The sequence below is a fragment of the Leptodactylus fuscus genome, chromosome 7, assembly GCF_031893055.1.
Source record: "Leptodactylus fuscus isolate aLepFus1 chromosome 7, aLepFus1.hap2, whole genome shotgun sequence".
NCBI classification, from domain to species: Eukaryota; Metazoa; Chordata; class Amphibia; order Anura; family Leptodactylidae; genus Leptodactylus; species Leptodactylus fuscus.
Window position 1 is genome coordinate 149,220,356 of NC_134271.1, and position 21,987 is coordinate 149,242,342.

General features: G+C 42.2%; 1 protein-coding gene across 1 annotated transcript in view; it reads left to right on the plus strand.

Annotated features, from left to right (window-relative positions):
• The window catches only part of LOC142214330 (NACHT, LRR and PYD domains-containing protein 12-like), a 75,225-nt gene extending 57,134 nt beyond the window's left edge, over positions 1 to 18,091 (plus strand). The window contains exons 14-20 of the mRNA XM_075283256.1: positions 634 to 804; positions 6,121 to 6,291; positions 9,780 to 9,953; positions 10,506 to 10,718; positions 13,991 to 14,161; positions 15,304 to 15,462; positions 16,717 to 18,091. Of these exons, the coding sequence (XP_075139357.1) occupies positions 634 to 804; positions 6,121 to 6,291; positions 9,780 to 9,953; positions 10,506 to 10,718; positions 13,991 to 14,161; positions 15,304 to 15,462; positions 16,717 to 16,795 (1,138 nt within the window). The 3' untranslated portion in view covers positions 16,796 to 18,091. The remainder of the gene's footprint in view (positions 1 to 633; positions 805 to 6,120; positions 6,292 to 9,779; positions 9,954 to 10,505; positions 10,719 to 13,990; positions 14,162 to 15,303; positions 15,463 to 16,716) is intronic.
• The last annotated feature ends 3,896 nt before the right edge of the window (positions 18,092 to 21,987 follow it).

A 21,987-nucleotide genomic window follows, 5' to 3' on the forward strand; every position in this document is an offset into this window, starting at 1 on the left:
AAGAAGACCGGACTGCGCTGGGAGGCATCGGGGAAAGGAGAGTATGATTTTTTTTTTTTTACTGAACCTGAAAGTGGGTTTTCCATTTTTGCCTGGACAACCCCTTTAAGTTATTTCTTCTGCTAATAATTTTTTTTTCCAAAAGCTGCTTAATCTGGTTCATTTGTTGCCTTATGTTCGCCTAGATTGTGTTAAAGTAGTCTTAAAAATCAAGGCTGTGGTGTCGGAGTCAGAGTTGGGAACAATTTTGGTCTGAGCTGTATTTTGGCCTCCTGACCACACAGCTCCGTGCTCAGTCAAACCTCGATCTCCTCCAGGCATTGTGATGTAATGTATGAGACGTGAACCTGCTGTGCTGAACTGATTTGACATGAGGCTCCTCCTAAGAGTATTATTTAAGTGGTCCTCTGGTTTCCACCCCTCAGCCCCCCAATATGTGGATGCTGCAGGGAGTCGCTAGGTTGCTAACTCTTGGAGTAGTCTCTGTATAATGGCCGATAACCCAGGTGGTCCGACATCACATCGTTTTACTAATAGCAGAGGACACTTTTTTTCTCCACGTTCAGAATGTACAGATTTTACCGTACAGCACTTGAGATACATCAGTCACTTCTCATCTTCTTATTCTTGCAGTTTGGCTGATAATGATCTACCAGACACTTCCTGCACCCAGTTGGCCTCTGTAATAAGGAATAACCAGTCCCTGAAGATACTTGACCTGTCTAATAACCGTCTGTCCGGTCCTCACTTCAGTGACTTGATGGCCGCTCTGTCCAGTCCAGCCTGCAGGATAGAGGAATTACAGTGAGTATAAGAGATGTGTACAGGAGGAGACATGTGGGGACAAGTTATACATGGATGTTGTTCTGCACATCATTGTTAGTTGGAGCTGTATGGAGCAGTGGATGTGCTGGACAGATCATTGCTCCATTCAAATAGGATAACATCTCACCCATTCTCCTCAGAGAGGGTCTATAAAACATAGTGTAGAATATTCTTACTGTTCCTAGGAACCTATTTATGAACATAGAGTAGAATACTGTCAGGGCTCCTAAGAATCTATCTATAAAACATAGTGTAGAACAGGGGTAGGCAACCTTTTTTGTTCGGCGTGCCGATTTAAATTAAAAAATCAAAGATGAGGTCCTCGGAGTGCCGAGCAATAATTGTAAAGCTGACGACACCTACACTAAAGTCATATAGCACAGACCACAACATAGGGGTGCTGTCATACTGCGCTCCCAGCCACATGCGCTTACTACTATTTGCCTGGGTACACATGTGCTTTTCCTTTAGAAGCAATGTAAGTACATGTGTAACCCACAATTAGTGGTACTGTATGTGACTGGGAGCAGAGTGAAGTCATACCTGTAGGGGGCGACACACAATGTACCTGTATGCTCCATCCAGTCCTTGGCCGTTAGTAACTTCAGTTTTCTGTAAGGGAGCGTTCACACTACCGTCGGTGTCTGACAGCTAGTGTCCGCTGCTAATGTCCGTTCAAAATCTTGCACGGACATTAGCAGCGGACACTAGCTGTGTCTGTGACATTTTGCATTGATTTAAATGGACATCGGGTGCGTTCTTTTACTGTCTGTGGGTGTCCTTAAGTGTCCGTTCTCAAAGATGTCCGACTTTTCAAGCGGACAGCAAAACCCGACATGTAGGTTTTTCTGTCCGCTTGAAAGGTCGGACATCTTTGGGAACGGACACTTAAGGACACCCACGAACAGTAAAAGAACGCACCCGGTGTCCATTTAAATCAATGCAAAATGTCACAGACACAGCTAGTGTCCGCTGCTAATGTCCGTGCAAGATTTTGAACAGACATTAGCAGCGGACATTGTCTGACGGACACAGATGGTAGTGTGAACGCTCCCTAAGTGAAACGCAGATTAATTTGTCACATTTAGTTCCTGGCGGTGCAGTAACAGCAAAACCCCAGCCAGGAATTAATGGGGGTCACACTTTCAACAAAGTGGCCGCACTGGTGCCCGGGAACTGGATTTGGCTTTAATTGCATCTAGTTACAGTGTCACCACCCAATAGAATCACACTAAGGCTAAGGCCCCACATTACAAAAATGCAGCTTTTTTATTGCAGATTTAGCTGCGTTTTTTTTTTACGTCAAAGCCAAGAATGGCTAGAAAACGAATGGGAAATATATAGGAAGCTTCTTATATGTCTCCCTCCTGCTCAATCTACTCCTGGCTTCGGCTAAAAAAAAAAACCTGCAAAATCTGCAACGAAAAAAAGCTGTTTCTGCAACGTGGGGCTTTAGCCTAAGGCCCCCGCGTTGTTGGAACACAGCTTTTTTTGTTACATATTTTGCTGCGTTTTTCTGAGCCTGAGCCAGGAGTAGATTAAGCAGAAGGGAAACGTATAAGAAGCTTCCTATATATTTCCCATTCCTTCTGTAGCCATTTTTAGCTTTGGTTGAAATAAACCGCATGAAAATCTGCAACAAAAATGCTGCATTTCTGCAATGTGGGGCCTCAGCCTTACACCTCCTGCATACAAGTGGCACGCATGTGGTTTTCACTGACCTATATGTTAAAAATGAATTGACAGGGCTGCAAATGCAGACAGATATAGGGGATGTATAGGACAGATATAGGGTACGTATAGGACAGATATAGGGGATGTATAGGGCAGATATAGGGGATGTATAGGACAGATATAGGGGATGTATAGGGCAGATATAGGGGATGTATAGGACACATATAGGGGATGTATAGGACAGATATAGGGGATGTATAGGACACATATAGGGGATGTATAGGACACATATAGGGGATGTATAGGACAGATATAGGGGATGTATAGGACAGATATAGGGGATGTATAGGACAGATATAGGGGATGTATAGGACAGATATAGGGTATGTATAGGACAGATATAGGGTATGTATAGGACAGATATAGGGGATGTATAGGGCAGATATAGGGGATGTATAGGGCAGATATAGGGGATGTATAGGACAGATATAGGGGATGTATAGGACAGATATAGGGGATGTATAGGACACATATAGGGGATGTATAGGACAGATATAGGGGATGTATAGGACAGATATAGGGGATGTATAGGACAGATATAGGGGATGTATAGGACAGATATAGGGGATGTATAGGACAGATATAGGGTATGTATAGGACACATATAGGACCTGCTCAATAGTTTTCAGCTCTTCAGTTTGGCCCAGATACACAGCCACAAAAATAATGGCTGTATACATGAGTCCCCCTTTGACAACAATAACAAAGGATTAAGTCCCGCCCTTCCTATTTCCGGTCGAAGATCTCTTTCCGGTTTTGAGAGTTTGCCATGTCTAGCAGTGGTATAGGCATACTGTTTTGTGGTTACGACGAGCCTGCTGCAGAACCTCATTTGCTGAATGCTATACAGTATATATATTCATTTGCCGAATGCTATATATATGTATAGCATTCGGCAAATGAACACTGATTCTGCAGCAGGCACGTCCTTGCTACGGGCAGGCAAGAGTTTTTCTCATTGGAATGAATAGTCCGATGTTAGACTCCGCCTCCTCAGACGAGCCTCTGGCAGAACCAGCGTTGATTGGCCAAATCACTGGCCACTGGCCAATCAACGCTGGTCTATTCATTTCAATGAAAAAAGTCAACTGGTAACAGCATACTTACCTGCTCGTAGCAAGGACGAGCCTGCTACACAATCAGCCTTCATTTGCCGAATGCTATACACTGTATAGCATTCAGAAAATGAGGTTCTGCAGCAGGCTCGTCGTAACCCGAGGACCATACCCTGAAGTACATACCCAGCCCTGGTTAATTCACTAAGGAACCGGAAGTTTTCTTGCCGCCCTTCCATTGCGCATGCGTCTACCGGAAGTTCGCAGGGGGACTCATGTATATATGGGTCAATTGAAATATATAGGTCTGTACTTTTATCCACAGTTGTAGATAGAGTCTGGCCATGTGCATTACAGGTTAACTCAATGTGCCTCATATTAATAGCAGTTAACCCCATCATGTCCTTCACATTAACCCCCTGTGTGCTTTACATAAGGGACACTGATATGTGAGACATATGGAGGTAATAAGTGAATATCTTCATTATATAGGTCCTTTATTAGTACCTCCATATGTCTCACACATCAGTAACCCTTATGTGAGCCACACAGGGTTAATGTGAGGGACATGATGGGGTTAACTGCTATTAATGTGAGGCACATGGGGTTACTAACACTAAAGTAATAACCCCAAATGTCTGACATTACTAGGAATAGTTAGTAACACACATGTACCTGATGTTGTTTTTGCTTTCACTTTGCTCCCGGAGCTTCCTCTCCTCCTCAGGGCTGCAGACGGCAGGAGCTCCTCCTCACATGTAGCAGCAGGTCCAGGGAGCCCTTATCCTGTGCAGTGAGAGGCTCACCTCTGATTGGTGGGCAGGGAGAGAAGGGGGCGTGTCCTCAGCTCTATAGCAGAGCACTGAAGGGACGCGCTCTCTCTCTCAATTTGTATGAAAGTTGCAGGCTGGCTGCCGTGCCAGCAAAATATGCCTCGCGTGCCAGGGGTTGCCGACCCCTGGTGTAGAATACTCTTAAGATAGCTAGGAACCTATCTATAAAACATAGTGTAGAATATTCTAAGAGTATTCTACACTATGTTTTATAAATAGGTTCCTAGGAGCCCTAAGAGTATTCTACACTATGTATTATAGATAGGTTCCTAGGAGTCCTGACAGTGTTCTACACTATGTTTTATAGATAGGTTCCTAGGAGCCCTGACAGTGTTCTACACTATGTTTTATAGATAGGTTCCTAGGAGTCCTGACAGTGTTCTACACTATGTTTTATAGATAGGTTCCTAGGAGCCCTGACAGTGTTCTACACTATGTTTTATATATAGGTTCCTAGGAGCCCTGACAGTATTCTACACTATGTTTTATAGATAGGTTCCTAGGAGTCCTAAGAGTATTCTACACTATGTTTTATAGATAGGTTCCTAGGAGCCCTGACAGTGTTCTACACTATGTTTTATAGATCGGTTCCTAGGAGCCCTGACAGTGTTCTACACTATGTTTTATAGATCGGTTCCTAGGAGCCCTGACAGTGTTCTACACTATGTTTTATAGATAGGTTCCTAGGAGCCCTGACAGTATTCTACACTATGTTTTATAGATAGGTTCCTAGGAGCCCTGACAGTGTTCTACACTATGTTTTATAGATAGGTTCCTAGGATCCCTGACAGTATTCTACACTATGTTTTATAGATAGGTTCCTAGGAGCCCTGACAGTGTTCTACACTATGTTTTATAGATAGGTTCCTAGGAGCCCTAACAGTGTTCTACACTATGTTTTATAGATAGGTTCCTAGGAGTCCTAAGAGTATTCTGCACTATGTTTTATAGATAGGTTCCTAGGAGCCCTAACAGTGTTCTACACTATGTTTTATAGATAGGTTCCTAGGAGTCCTGACAGTGTTCTACACTATGTTTTATAGATAGGTTCCTAGGAGCCCTGACAGTGTTCTACACTATGTTTTATAGATAGGTTCCTAGGAGTCCTGACAGTGTTCTACACTATGTTTTATAGATAGGTTCCTAGGAGCCCTGACAGTGTTCTACACTATGTTTTATAGATAGGTTCCTAGGAGCCCTGACAGTGTTCTACACTATGTTTTATAGATAGGTTCCTAGGAGTCCTGACAGTGTTCCTCAATATGTTTTAAGTCAATTTAAGGTGTTGTTGGTACGTAACTTGTTTGACCCAAAACAAATCATGGACCTGAACCTGAAATGAGATGATTCCAGAGAGGTTCACCCATCTCTAGCTATGACCAGTACACTTTGATGTTGTTTTATAATTGAGGGGAAGAGCCACATCCACACAGGATGGAGACTTCTCAGCAGCTGATGACATTGTGACACAAGTTTCTCCATCCAGTTTACATTGTAGAGTTTATAGATTACATTTACTGCAGTTATCTTTTTTTATGACATGACATAAAGTGAGGGGAAGCCCTAGTTTCCAGAGATAACATTTATGTCTTAATAATGCATGCACAATTTAAAGATTTTGTACTCATGTTCTTTGGATGCCGCACTCACATCTCCTCTTCTTATTCTTACAGTTTGGCTGATAATAATCTACCAGACACTTCCTGCACCCAGTTGGCCTCTGTAATAAGGAATAACCAGTCCCTGAAGAAACTTGTCCTGTCTGATAACAGTCTGTCCGGTCCTGACTTCAGTGACTTGATGGCCGCTCTGTCCAGTCCAGACTGCAGGATACAGGAATTACAGTAAGTATAAGAGATGTGTACAGGAGGAGACATGTGCGGGACAAGTTATACAGGGATTTTATTCTATTTTATGCTCCACCATTGTTATGTCTATGAGATAAACTGCTGACTGCACCTTCATATGTGATATATCTGCTAAGCTGTGTATCTAATCCTATCATGTGTGATACTGTATACTGAGCTGTGTATCTAATCCTATCCTGTGTGATACGGCATACTGAGCTGTGTATCTAATCCTATCCTGTGTGATACTGTATACTGAGCTGTGTATCTAATCCTATCCTGTGTGATACTGTATACTGAGCTGTGTATCTAATCCTATCCTGTGTGATACTGTATACTGAGCTGTGTATCTAATTCTATCCTGTGTGATACTGTATACTGAGCTGTGTATCTAATCCTATCCTGTGTGATACTGTATACTGAGCTGTGTATCTAATCCTATCCTGTGTGATACGGCATACTGAGCTGTGTATCTAATCCTATCCTGTGTGATACTGTATACTGAGCTGTGTATCTAAGCCTATCCTGTGTGATACTGTATACTGAGCTGTGTATCTAAGCCTATCATGTTTGATACTGTATACTGAGCTGTGTATCTAATCCTACCCTGTGTGATACTGTATACTGAGCTGTGTATCTAATCCTATCCTGTGTGATACTGTATACTGAGCTGTGTATCTAATCCTATCCTGTATGATACTGTATACTGAGCTGTGTATCTAATCCTACCATGTGTGATACTGTATACTGAGCTGTGTATCTAATCCTATCCTGTGTGATACTGTATACTGAGCCGTGTATCTAATCCTATCCTGTGTGACACTGTATACTGAGCTGTGTATCTAATCCTATCCTGTGTGATACTGTATACTGAGCTGTGTATCTAATCCTACCATGTGATACTGTATACTGAGCTGTGTATCTAATCCTATCCTGTGTGATACTGTATACTGAGCTGTGTATCTAATCCTATCCTGTGTGATACTGTATACTGAGCTGTGTATCTAATCCTATCCTGTGTGATACGGCATACTGAGCTGTGTATCTAATCCTATCCTGTGTGATACTGTATACTGAGCTGTGTATCTAATCCTATCCTGTGTGATACTGTATACTGAGCTGTGTATCTAATCCTATCCTGTGTGATACTGTATACTGAGCTGTGTATCTAATTCTATCCTGTGTGATACTGTATACTGAGCTGTGTATCTAATCCTATCCTGTGTGATACTGTATACTGAGCTGTGTATCTAATCCTATCCTGTGTGATACGGCATACTGAGCTGTGTATCTAATCCTATCCTGTGTGATACTGTATACTGAGCTGTGTATCTAAGCCTATCCTGTGTGATACTGTATACTGAGCTGTGTATCTAAGCCTATCATGTTTGATACTGTATACTGAGCTGTGTATCTAATCCTACCCTGTGTGATACTGTATACTGAGCTGTGTATCTAATCCTATCCTGTGTGATACTGTATACTGAGCTGTGTATCTAATCCTATCCTGTATGATACTGTATACTGAGCTGTGTATCTAATCCTACCATGTGTGATACTGTATACTGAGCTGTGTATCTAATCCTATCCTGTGTGATACTGTATACTGAGCCGTGTATCTAATCCTATCCTGTGTGACACTGTATACTGAGCTGTGTATCTAATCCTATCCTGTGTGATACTGTATACTGAGCTGTGTATCTAATCCTACCATGTGATACTGTATACTGAGCTGTGTATCTAATCCTATCCTGTGTGATACTGTATACTGAGCTGTGTATCTAATCCTATCCTGTGTGATACTGTATACTGAGCTGTGTATCTAATCCTACCATGTGATACTGTATACTGAGCTGTGTATCTAATCCTACCATGTGTGATACTGTATACTGAGCTGTGTATCTAATCCTATCCTGTGTGATACTGTATACTGAGCCGTGTATCTAATCCTATCCTGTGTGACACTGTATACTGAGCCGTGTATCTAATCCTATCCTGTGTGATACTGTATACTGAGCTGTTTATCTAATCCTATCCTGTGTGATACTGTACACTGAGCTGTGTATCTAATCCTATCCTGTGTGATACTGTATACTGAGCTGTGTATCTAATCCTATCCTGTGTGATACTGTATACTGAGCTGTGTATCTAATCCTATCCTGTGTGATACTGTATACTGAGCTGTGTATCTAATCCTATCCTGTGTGATACTGTATACTGAGCTGTGTATCTAATCCTATCCTGTGTGATACTGTATACTGAGCTGTGTATCTAATCCTATCATGTGCGATACTGTATACTGAGCTGTGTATCTAATCCTATCCTGTGTGATACTGTACACTGAGCTGTGTATCTAATCCCATCCTGTGTGATACTCTATACTGAGCTGTGTATCTAATCCTATCCTGTGTGATACTGTATACTGAGCTGTGTATCTAATCCTATCCTGTGTGATACTGTATACTGAGCTGTGTATCTAATCCTATCATGTGCGATACTGTATACTGAGCTGTGTATCTAATCCTATCATGTGTGATACCGTATACTGAGCTGTGTATCTAATCCTATCCTGTGTGATACCGTATACTGAGCTGTGTATCTAATCCTATCCTGTGTGATACTGTATACTGAGCTGTGTATCTAATCCTATCCTGTGTGATACTGTACACTGAGCTGTGTATCTAATCCCATCCTGTGTGATACTGTATACTGAGCTGTGTATCTAATCCTATCCTGTGTGATACTGTATACTGAGCTGTGTATCTAATCCTATCCTGTGTGATACTGTATACTGAGCTGTGTATCTAATCCTATCCTGTGTGATACTGTATACTGAGCTGTGTATCTAATCCTATCCTGTGTGATACTGTATACTGAGCTGTGTATCTAATCCTATCATGTGTGATACTGTATACTGAGCTGTGTATCTAATCCTATCCTGTGTGATACTGTATACTGAGCTGTGTATCTAATCCCATCCTGTGTGATACTGTATACTGAGCTGTGTATCTAATCCTCTCATGTGTGATACTGTATACTGAGCTGTGTATCTAATCCTATCCTGTGTAATACTGTATATTTCGCTGTGTATCTAATCCTGTCCTGTGTGATACTGTATACTGAGCTGTGTATCTAATCCTATCATGTGTGATACTGTATACTGAGCTGTGTATCTAATCCTATCCTGTGTGATACTGTATACTGAGCTGTGTATCTAATCCTATCATGTGTGATACTGTATACTGAGCTGTGTATCTAATCCTATCCTGTGTGATACTGTATATTTCGCTGTGTATCTAATCCTCTCATGTGTGATACTGTATACTGAGCCGTGTATCTATTCCTATCCTGTGTGATACTGTATACTGAGCTGTGTATCTAATCCTATCCTGTGTGATACTGTATACTGAGCTGTGTATCTAATCCTATCATGTGTGATACAGCTGCTGATACATCACTCACATCTCCTCTTCTTATTCTTACAGTTTGGCTGGTAATAATCTCCCAGACACTTCCTGCACCCAGTTGGCCTCTGTAATAAGGAATAACCAGTCCCTGAAGAGACTTGACCTGTCTGATAACTATCTGTCTGGTCGCTTCTTCATTGACGCGATAGAAAAACAATCAAAAACATTCCACAAATTGGAAAAAAAAAAAAAGTAAGTATAAGAGATAAGTCCTAGTAAGAGTGGTAAGACTATGGAGCTCAGTGTCACGTGATGTGCTGATAACTGAGGACTTGTACAAGACCAGGAGGGACCAGAATAACTTTTTGGAAATATAAAATATCATAGGTTATGGGAGCTAGACATTTTCATATATGGAATGGGGAAGACATTGTTGCCAGCCTTGTGGGGTACTTTGCCTTCTGGATTCATTTGGTAGGTTTATAAGTTGGTCTTGATGGACTTCTCCAACCTTATCTTCTATGTGACTATGTGGTTAATAAGGTTTTGGATAATTATTTCTGATGATCTATCCACGGTATAAGTCATGAGTAGTGTTGGGCGAATCGACTCGCAATGATCCGGATTCAACCTGCATATTCTAAATTGTTGGTTTTCTTAACAAAACTGACTGAACTCAGACTGAACTAGATGGTCACCAGATCAAACAAATCTTCAGAGGGTCGCCCATCCTTAGTCATCAAAAAGAAAGATTAACTTGGGGCCAGTAAACTACTTTAACCAAATCTCGTCTTAATTTTACAGTCTGACCGATGAGATTTGCATCTCCGTCTCCAACTCAGCGGCATTAGCATGGAAGAGTACCCAGTCTTTGAAGAAAAATGCCCTGGCTATGCCACGACACAACTATGCAATAAGACCTCTGTCCAGTCCAGACTACGGGGAGAAGGCTCTACAAAACTTCAGTGACTTGATGGCCGCTCTGTCCAGTCCAGCCTGCAGGATAGAGGAATTACGGTGAGTATAAGAGATGTGTCTCATCTCCTCATATCACTTCTGCCCAAGCTATGGTATGTGAAGAGGCCTCATCTTATCGAAAGAACTGTATTATTTTCTCATTATTCTTCATAGGGAACATTCCCTACGCAGTAAAAATTATATATTCCGTCATTACAAATTTGGTGATATCCAGATGACACAGACAACACATTGGCTCAAGAGTAAGAAGGGGAAGGGAATTGACGCCAGAAAGTAAAAATTATGGGGCATACGTATCAATAGAGATCCCTACAGATCTGTTCGTAGTTTTAGACATACTTATAAACCCGTCGAACAAAACTTCTTAAATCTGGCTTACTTTCCAATGTGCCAAAATCCTGGCTCATTTTTTCCAATGCCCCCCCAAAAAACCTGTCTCCTTTTGCACAAAAAAACTAAAAATATGATTCCATTGCACACACATACAAAAACAAAATCTGGCTCCATTGCAAAAAAATGTATATGGCTCCATTGCCCAATATAAAATCCATCTCCACTGCACAAACAAAAATCTGGCCCCTTTTCCATAAAAAAAAAAAATACACAGTCCTATGAAAAAGTTTGCTCCCCCCCTATTAATTTTGATCATTTTTAGTTCTAAATATTTTGGTGTTTGCAGCAGCCATTTCAGTTTGATATATCTAATAACTGATGGACACAGTAATATTTCAGGATTGGAATGAGGTTTATTGTACTAACAGAAAATGTGCAATATGCATTAAACCAAAATTTGACCGGTGCAGAAGTATGGGCACCTCAACAGAAAAGTGACATTAATATTTAGTAGATCCTCCTTTTGCAAAGATAACAGCCTCTAGTCGCTTCCTGTAGCTTTTAATCAGTTCCTGGATCCTGGATAAAGGTATTTTGGACAAACAATTCAAGTTCAGTTAAGTCTGATGGTCGCCGAACATGGACAGCCCACTCTCAAATGATCTGAAAACAAAGATTGTTCAACATAGTTGTTCAGGGGAAGGATACAAAACGTTGTCTCAAAGATTTAACCTGTCAGTTTCCACTGTGAGGAACATAGTAAGGAAATGGAAGACCACAGGGACAGTTCTTGTTAAGCCCAGAAGTGGCAGGCCAAGAAAAATATCAGAAAGGCAGAGAAGAAGAATGGTGAGAACAGCCAAGGACAATCCACAGACCACCTCCAAAGAGCTGCAGCATCATCTTGCTGCAGATGGTGTCACTGTGCATCGGTCATGAATTCCACTCGGTATCAGCAGATTCTTGAGAATAATGTTCAAGAATCAGTGACGAAGTTGAAGTTACGCCGGGGATGGATATTCAGCAAGACAATGATCCAAAACACCGCTCCAAATTGACTCAGGCATTCATGCAGAGGAACATATAGAAAAAGTGGCAACTAAACGCTGTTCATCAATGCCTGAGCACGTCTATTTTTTCATCATGCTGTAAGTGTTGTTTTCATATATAATTAATTTTATATTTAATATATTTTAATAATGGACATTAAAGCAATGTTTTAATTTTGGAAAAACCATTTGAAGTGCCGACTTCCCATTCTTTGTTATTCATGCAGAGGAACAATTACAATGTTCTGGAATGGCCATCCCAGTCCCCAGACCTGAATATCATTGAACATCTGTGGGATGATTGGAAGCGGGCTGTCCATGCTCGGCGACCATCTAACTTAACTGAACTTGAATTGTTTTATAAAAAGGAATTGTCCAAAATACCTTCATCCAGGATCCAGGAACTGATTAAAAGCTCCAGGAAGCGACTAGAGGCAAAAGGAGGATCTACTAAATATTAATGTCACTTTTCTGTTGAGGTGCCCAGACTTTTGCATCGGTCAAATTTTGGTTTAATGCATATTGCACATTTTCTGTTAGTACAATAAACCTCATTTCCATCCTGAAATATTACTGTGTCCTTCAGTTATTAGATATATCAAACTGAAATGGCTGCTGCAAACACCAAAATATATAGAACTAAAAATGATTAAGATTAATAGGGGGGCACAAACTTTTTCATAGGACTGTATATATATATATATATATATATATATATATATATATATATGGCTCCGTTGCGGTCTCCCCCTCTCCCGGTCCATTCCTGCTGCTCCAGAGTCTTGTTTTGACAGAAGTCCCAGCCACACGTGACTGTGTAGGCCAATCAGTGGCCTCAACGGCCTGAGTAAAGTACATCACTCGCTTCTGTCACCTGTGGCGTCCTGTGTTCTTCATTTTGGCTTCAGAGGCCGCTCATTGGCCTCAGCGGTCACATGTGGCGGGGACTTCCACCAATACAAGACCCGTATTTTTACCAAAAGGGACGGGAAGATCACACTTGTAGTGGCTCTCATGAACATTCATTAAGGCTGCCATATACAGTATATATACAGTATACTGACTCAAACGTTCAATAGGGCCACAGTACTAGAGAGTTGGAAAAAATTTATTTTGAGTAATTTCTGGGTTTCTCTGGGAGTTCCTGGCATCATCTGCATTTGTTTACATGGGTAGCTTCTTATTCTGTTTTCCTACAACTACCATGATTCCTTGCGCTTCACTCAGAGATGACTCCCTCCCCCTCCCTCTCTCACTCCCTCCTCCTCTCTCACTCCCCCCTCCCTTTCTCACTCACACCCCTACCCTGTTTCCCTAGCTAGCCTGCACACTACTAGCCTTTCCTAACTAACTCAACCTCCTCCCACCCCATCATACTTACCTGTCTTCTGGGCAAGACCTTCTTGGCAAGGGACTTCACTTGATTCGGGTGGCCAGCACTTCCTCTTCTTGACCTCTGCCGGCCGTCCACCCATGTCTGCATAATACAGCTGGAGTGCTGGCATGTGCAGTAGCCCAGAACAAGTGACGACCCAAGCCAAGAAGATCTGGACAGGCAGACAGGTAAGTATAATGTGGTGGGTTAGTATTAATGACGTTCCATCACCGGAAAATCAGAAAATGTGCCAGGGCAGTCACGTGACCACCCTGGAGATCTAGGTAAACATAGATTTTTGGTAACCTAAGTAATTTAGAAGGTAGGTGTGGAATGGGGGAGGGAGGCTTGTCTAGCTTAGCTTAGAAAGATCACTTTATTCCCGACACCTTTAAAGTGCTATCATATGGTGATATTGTGTTTCATTGGTTTCAAGACAAATTGGAATCCATATTGGAGACCGGGTAAATATGGACACGTGTGGGAGCGTGAGCGACCTCATGTGATCCCTTATATACAAGCGTTACTCACATCTCATCTTCTTATTGCTATAGATTGGGTCGTAATGATCTACTGGACACTTCCTGCACCCACTTGGCATCATTTATCTGGAATAACCAGTCCTTGAAGATACTTGACCTGTCTGGAAACCTTCTTTATGGTCCTGACTTCAGTGACTTGATGGCCGCTCTGTCCAGTCCAGCCTGCAGGATAGAGGAATTACAGTGAGTATAAGAGATGTGTACAGGAGGAGACATGTGGGGACAAGTTATACATGGATTTTATTCTATTTTATGCTCCTCCGCTCCATTGTTATGTCTATGTGACTACAACTTTCCACGGTCTGGGACTTGTCAGAAACCCAGCCATGATGTCCTTATTGTGGACATGTTATCAGACCAATTCAGCCACAATAAGGACAGCATGGCTGGTTTCAGAGTATAGAAACACACCAAAACTATATGTAAAAAAATTTCTAAAAACCTAAGGGGATTCTACCATTAAAATTTATTTTTTTGCCTACTCATCTCCTATCTTTAGATGTCTTCTATGCGCCGCTGTTCTGTAGAAATCCCGTTTTTTTGTCAGTATGCAAATGACCGCAAGAAAAATGGCCGCTTACACAGTAAGTAAGCGGCCATTTTCTTGTGGCCTGTGAGCATGCGCAGTCGGCTCTGCACGAGGCCTAGAAATTTGACCCCCAGCGCAGGAAGAAGACGCATGAAGAGGCCGTTTCTGAAGAAGATGGAGGCGGCGCTGGAGAGTTTTCTTGCAGCATTGGGAACGCCCCCAGTGCTGTTTGAGTGCTGAGGACCACCTCCAGTGCTGGGAAAGAACTCATTTGTATACCGATGAAAACCGGGATTTCTACGGAACGGTGGCGCGGAGAAGACATCTAAAGGTAGGAGAAGAATAGACTTTCTTATGGCTATTCCAACGTGTGGCCGACAAAAAAATTATATTTTAATGGTAGAATCCCTTTAAATCAAATAAAGGTAAATAAAAGTAAACATAAACACATGAGATATCTCAAAGTCTGAAAAACTATTAATACATAATTAGATTTGTCCTAGACGGTAAACGCCAAAGCAGAAAAAAACCATCCACTTGGCTAAATTGACTTTTTTTCCCCCATCAAGTTGCGTACCTAAAAAATGGAATAAAAAGTGATCAACCTATCTTACATTGCGCAACATGGTGTCAATAAAAACTACATATTCGTCCCACCAAATAAATCTACCTTACACAGCTTTGTACACTGAAATGTAAAAAAGTTACAGGTGTCAGCATGTGGTAATTCGGAGAATTTTTTGAATGTTCTGTTTACTGTTCATGTCACCTACCTTTCATTGTCTAATTCTTACAGATTATCGCATAATGACCTACCGGACACTGCCTGCACCCAGTTGGCCTCTGTAATAAGGAATAACCAGTCCCTGAAGATACTTGACCTGTCCTATAACAATCTATATGGTCCTCACTTCGGTGACTTGGAGGCTCTGTCCAGTCCAGCCTGCAAAATAGAGTTAGTATAAGAGATGTGTACAGGAGGAGACATGTGGGGACAAGTTATACAGGGATTTTATTCTATTTTATGTTCCTCCGCACCATTGTTATGTCTATGAGATAAACTGCTGACTGCACCTTCATATGTGACCTCTCTAATAGTAATGAGCCAACCTTGCAAGGTTTGTATGAATAATATTCACAAAGTTCAACCACAAATTTTGCTTTGGCTCAACTTGTTCCTGCCGAATTGGACATGCTATTATTCTACTCTGGGTTTCTTTAGATCGGAGAGTATAATAGAATTTGAGGTTCCAAAATGATTGGGGTTCACCACCTACAAACCGTTATTATATTCTGTGTTGTCTTCAAACCCAAGAGTATAATCAAAACCCAAGGAAGGTTAAAAATATCAAGTCATTTATACTCCATTGTTCTTGGCTCCGCCATGGCATCTGGTCTTTCCCGTAAATTTCCCCTACTCCTCCTGCTGGACCAAAAACAGGTCTCGGGAGTCACATAGACATCAAGACTCCAGCACCAAAGCATTATGGCTTCTACCTACCCACCTTTTTTGCCGCCCGAGGCGGATGACAGAAAGCCGAGCCGCGCGGAGCGAAGGGGGCGTGGCAGAGCGGCGTTAGCAGGCAGAGAGCAGGGAGGGAGAGGAGCATTGCGTCCACAGGGCCTCCCCAATCCACTGCTCGCTTCCCGTGCCGAGACGGTGACGCTAAGCCAATCCAGGACAGCTTGTCCTGGACTGGCTTAGGTAAGCCCTGACTGCCTGAAGCGGTCGCTTCATGGGAGGTGCGGCGCTGTCTACACCCCCCACATGACTGCTGACATCAGCATTGACCTGCGGCCATTGACATCATAGAAGAGACCCCTAGACATTGGGGGTGCCAGGAAAAGAATATTGTATGTCGCAGAGGACCCAAGGAAAGGTAAGTATGTGCGGTTTGTTATTTCTGTCCCTTCCCTCGGTCTCTGGATATTATGCTCTCAGGTCTTACAGTTAGTCTTCGCACACCAGCTCAGACTGGAGCGTTAACCTCCAATACGCAACGGACAATACAATGACCTATACAGTAGATATTGGCCACATTGTCTTTAAATAATAGATAAAGGGGTTTGATACTAAAATCTTGACAACTTATATTACACAGATTTTCCTCATTCATCCTGCCCAATCCATTCCCCGAAGAATCTGAGATTATGAGAAAATCCTTACAATACGGAATCACTAATACTTGGGATTTTGTTTTTGTTCCAGCTTACGTGGCAATAAAAAGAACAGGAAAACAGATACCAAGAAAGAAGAAGCCCAATTTCCACCGGTGACAAGAAGATAGTAGGACTTCTGATGGCCACAGGTCCAAAGTTTACTGGTGCATTATGGGTAGCATCTCCAGAAGATGAAGAGACATCCTATTATCATGAAGGTGATGCCCTAATAGGGAACCCCACTAATATTCGCGAAGTTCCCCAATACCAGGAATGTTCTTGTCTAATGATATGGATGTATCAAACCTAAACTTGAGATACCAAGTACATCATTTTCTATATCTGTGTGTCCGGGACTGAAAGCTCTTTATAGTGAGCCTAAAACCAGGACTATGGGATGTAGCGGTGGTCGCAGGACGGCGGAGTTCTCACTGTAATACGGGAGAGTTCCCGCTCTTTGCAGACAGTGCACACTCCAGGCCACATGCCGTGACCCACGAAAAGCAAACTGGTGATTGCACCATCGGTCACATGGCTTCCCAGACCAAGAAGTGACCCTACATGATTCCAGCAATGATAGAATTATGTGCTCTGGCATTTCCTTTGCTAAAAACTTTGCCCTTTATTGAAAATGCGTATTCAACAAACTGCGAGCGATGACTATCAAGGATAGGACAAGTTCTGTCGAAATGCGTAGCACGGCGATGCCTCTGTTATTTGCAAAAGAGACTGTTAGCTTTTTTTGAAAATACATTAAAAAAAATCATCAAGTTTTTAACAAAGGAAGTGCAAAACGGCTTAATTCTATATGTCTTTTGATCAACTCCTTGGCCAGTGAGAGGAACAGTACACTGCATATTGGGCGAGCACGACGTTGGTGTTTTGGTTTTGCACTGCAGGATTCTAATGCACTTACAATACTATTCAGTGGTGTAGCTAGTAATGGCGGAGCCCCGTGGTTAACTCCCCCCCCCCCCCCCGACCGACACTGAAGACCTCGACCGACCCCCTCCTATGCATTCCTGCGTGTTCTATTATCCCCCATAGTGGCCCCTGCAGGCAGTAGTATCCCCAACAGTGGCCCCTGCACACAGTATTATCCCCCATAGTGGCCCCTGCACACAGTATTATCCCCCATAGTGGCCCCTGCACACAGTATTATCCCCAATAGTGGCCCCTGTGCACAGTATTATCCCCCATAGTGGCCCCTGCACACAGTATTGTCCCCCATAGTGGCCCCTGCACACAGTATTATCCACAATAGTGGCCCCTGTGCACAGTATTATTCCCCATAGTGGCCCCTGCACACAGTATTATCCCCCATAGTGGCCCCTGCACACAGTATTATCCACAATGGTGGCCCCTGTGCACAGTATTATGCCCCATAGTGGCCCCTGCACACAGTATTATCCCCCATAGTGGCCCCTGCACACAGTATTATCCACAATGGTGGCCCCTGTGCACAGTATTATCCCCCATAGTGGCCCCTGCACACAGTATTATCCACAATGGTGGCCCCTGTGCACAGTATTATCCCCCATAGTGGCCCCTGCACACAGTATTATGCCCCATAGTGGCCCCTGCACACAGTGTTATGTCCCATAGTGGCCCTGCACACAGTATTATCCCCCATAGTGGCCCCTGCACACAATATTATCCCCCATAGTGGCCCCTGCACACAGTGTTATGTCCCATAGTGGCCCCTGCACACAGTGTTATGTCCCATAGTGGCCCCTGCACACAATATTATCCCCCATAGTGGCCCCTGCACACAGTATTATCCCCCATAGTGGCCCCTGCACACAGTGTTATGTCCCATAGTGGCCCCTGCACACAGTATTATGCCCCATAGTGGACACCCATAAATAATTATTATACTCTGGGGTCTTTTCAGACCCCAGAGTATAATAATCGGAGACTCGGGAGAATAAAAACATAAAAAACTACTGTTTCTTACCTGTCCCCCGGCTCCTCCGCTGTCGGCCTCCGCTGCAGTCCATCTCCAATGACGTCAGATGTCACATGACCTGGGACACAGGCCGGGTTCATGTGACGTCAGAAAGGAGGCCTGGCAGGATCGTGGAGAGGTAAGTAACAGTGTTTATGTTTCTTACCTCTCCCGGGCCGCCAATCATTATACTCGGGGGTCCAAAAAGACCCCCTGAGTATAATGATAGCAGCGGTAGCGGCTGTCACTGGGCCCCTAATGTCCCAGGCCCCGTGACGGCTGCCTCTGCTGCTATGGCGGTAGTTACGTCACTGATACTATTAGAATGATACACAGCACATATAGCATTGAATAGAATAGGATGCATTTGCTAAGCTGCTGCTTGCTACATCTGTATAATGCTATAACATATAGTGGAGGTCAGAAGAGCCTGGATTGGTTTTTACTCCTGCAGTATAATGCGGCCCGATACTATATGTGCCTTAAATAAATATCTTTTTACCATACGTGTGAGATTTATATCCTGCAATTTCTGTAACATATCACAATATGCTAGCAAAACCCTAAACTGTATGCAATACACATCATGTCCAGTGGGAGGCCTCACATCCAGACAAATAAAGCTTATATAGATCATGACAGAGTATTCTTCAAGAGAAAGCACAGCGGAGGAGACAGAGATCAACAGAGAATGCTGGGTGTATTAGATAAGCTTAGTATGAAAGGGGTTACCTGGTTTCTACTATTGATGGCCTATCATCAATATTACATCTGTGGGGGTCCAACACCCAGGATCCATGAAGATCAGCTGTGCCAGGACAACATGGATCCCGTATTGTTTACATTCCAGGAGCTGTGCTGCTCATTGAAATCTATGGGACAGTATTGCAATACTTACATCTGCCACTAGAGTTTATATGGTAAGTGAACAGCTCTAGATACAGCTGATCTGCGGGGGTCCCAGGTGTCAGACCCCTGAAGATCTAATATTGATGGCCTATCCTAAGGAAACCGGATAAGCATTTTTAATTATTTTTAAATTTCAAAACATTTGGGGGAAATGTTTAATATTTTTTTTAACTTTTTCACTTTAAAGGGATTCTACCATTAAAGCAACTTTTTTCTAATTACCACGTCAGAATAGCCTTCAGAAAGGCTATTCGTCTCCTACCTTTAGATGTGGTCTCCGTTGCGCCGTTCCTTAGAAATATCGGTACTTACCGGTATGCTAATGAGGTCTCGGCAGCAATGAGGGCGTCCTTCTTCTTCATCTGCCTCCTTTCCTTGTCTGTCGTCTTCTTTCTTTGTCATGTCTGACGCCTGCGCAGTCGGCTCTGACAGCGAGACCCTGTTAGAGCCGACTGCGCATGCCGGTCTGCAGCCATATTTCCAAGGCTGCAATTGCGTGCATGCGCAGTACGCTCCTCACATCTTCGCCGAAGAGTGTACTGCGCATGCTCAGTAAGGTCCGTACAGTCCTCCAACGCCTGGATGAGTTCACTCGCGCGTCATATCAGAGCCGACTGTGCAGGCATCAGACATGACGAAGAAAGAAGACGACAGACAAGAGGAGGAGGCAGATGAAGAAGAAGGACGCCCCCATTGCTGCCGAGACCTCATTAGCATACCGGTAAGTACTGGTATTTATAAGGAACGGCGCGATGGAGACCACATCTAAAGGTAGGAGACGAATAGTCTTTCTTAAGGTTATTCCGACGTGGTAATTAGAAAAAAAGTTGCTTTAATGGTAGAATCCCTTTAAAGTGAAAAAGTAAAAAAAAATTATAAAACTTTTCCCCCAAATGTTTTGAAATTTAAAAAGAAATAAAAATGCTTTAGAATTGTTAATTCCAATTTTGTAATACCCCTCCAATAAAAAAAATACTTTGCCAACAAACAAAAAATGTCATGTAAAGCAATGAAAAAGTCTTATCTTCCCCAAAATGACACCAATAAAAATGTTGGGTTTTCCCAGAAAAAAGAAAGCTCCGATGGGGAAAAAATGGAAAAAGTTATGAGTCTTCGAAAGCGTGAATACAAAAACAATTACAAAAAAAAAAAAGGTTTTACGTAACACGCAAAAAGGAAATGAATGTAAGAAATTGATGTAAATTTTCAAGTAACTTGAGCTGCTTGGTGGATGGTACAGAATATATAACATAAAAAGTCAGCAGTGGATGTAGGGTGGATATATGGACCCTGAAATAATGCCGTTAAACTTTACAATTTGTCCCAAAAATGAAGACGTTAGGGCGCTTAGTAGGATGGAAAAACGCAAAAAAATAAATAAGTGGATGTAGGATTTTTCACGATTTTTCAGGATTAATCACTTTTACTTCAATTTTTGTGAAAAATGAAACAATAAACAGCAATTCTGGTCTAGGTTTTTATTATTTTTTTCTCTTTGGCGTACACCATGTAGAAGACTGATGGGTCCAGCATTAAGTCAAAATTTGGTTAAGGACTCCATTTTCCCATTAAACCAATGGACAAGTTGTCATCTGGTCCAATGGGAATCAGAAGCGCCCAGAAAGAGATCATGCGGCACTGCAATGGGGGGGGGGGGGGGTTTTGGGAAGTTTTTGGGTTTTTTTTAATTATTTTGACAACACTAGCAGAAAATAGCTCAGAATACCCCTTTAATCGAGCATCTAGAATTGTCAGAGATCATTCTATATACACTCTATGGCATTTGGGATGAAGTTTTATTTGGCTATCTCTGGGACTCCCTTTGAAGTGAATGTCCACCACTAGAGATGAGCGAGTAGTATATATAAGAGCTATAAGAGCTTATAAGATTGAAAAGGGCATGCAGTGAAAATGCTACCTATAAAACACAATCTGAACAGGTCTGTAAACGTCTAAAAAGAAGAGGTTATACAAACTGGTCACTAAATAGAGCAAAACATATAGTTGAAAAAATTAATAGAAAAACACTTTTGTCATCTAAGAAAAAAATACAAAAATTTGGAAAGGGATAGTTTTAATCTTTATTTTTCAACCAGGTACAGTAATGACTATAAAGAAGTAACAAATATAATTAAAAGAAACTTGGGGATATTATACCAAGATGAATCATTAAGTACCCTTTTGATGAAAGGAGTGAGATTTGTCTCCAAAAAAGGGAAGACATTAGGGAATTATTTATCCCCCAGTTTCTTTTCAGATAAAAATAAATCCAAATCTGAGACCTGGTTACATATAAAAGGTTTCCACAAGTGTGGTCTAAATAGATGCCAAGTCTGCAGATATGCAGAAAAAACATCCTCCTTCAGTAATATTACTAACACATTGTCCTTCAATATCGAAGGTTTTATGAATTGCACCACGGATCATGTGGTTTATTTAATCACATGTACAGCATGTAATATT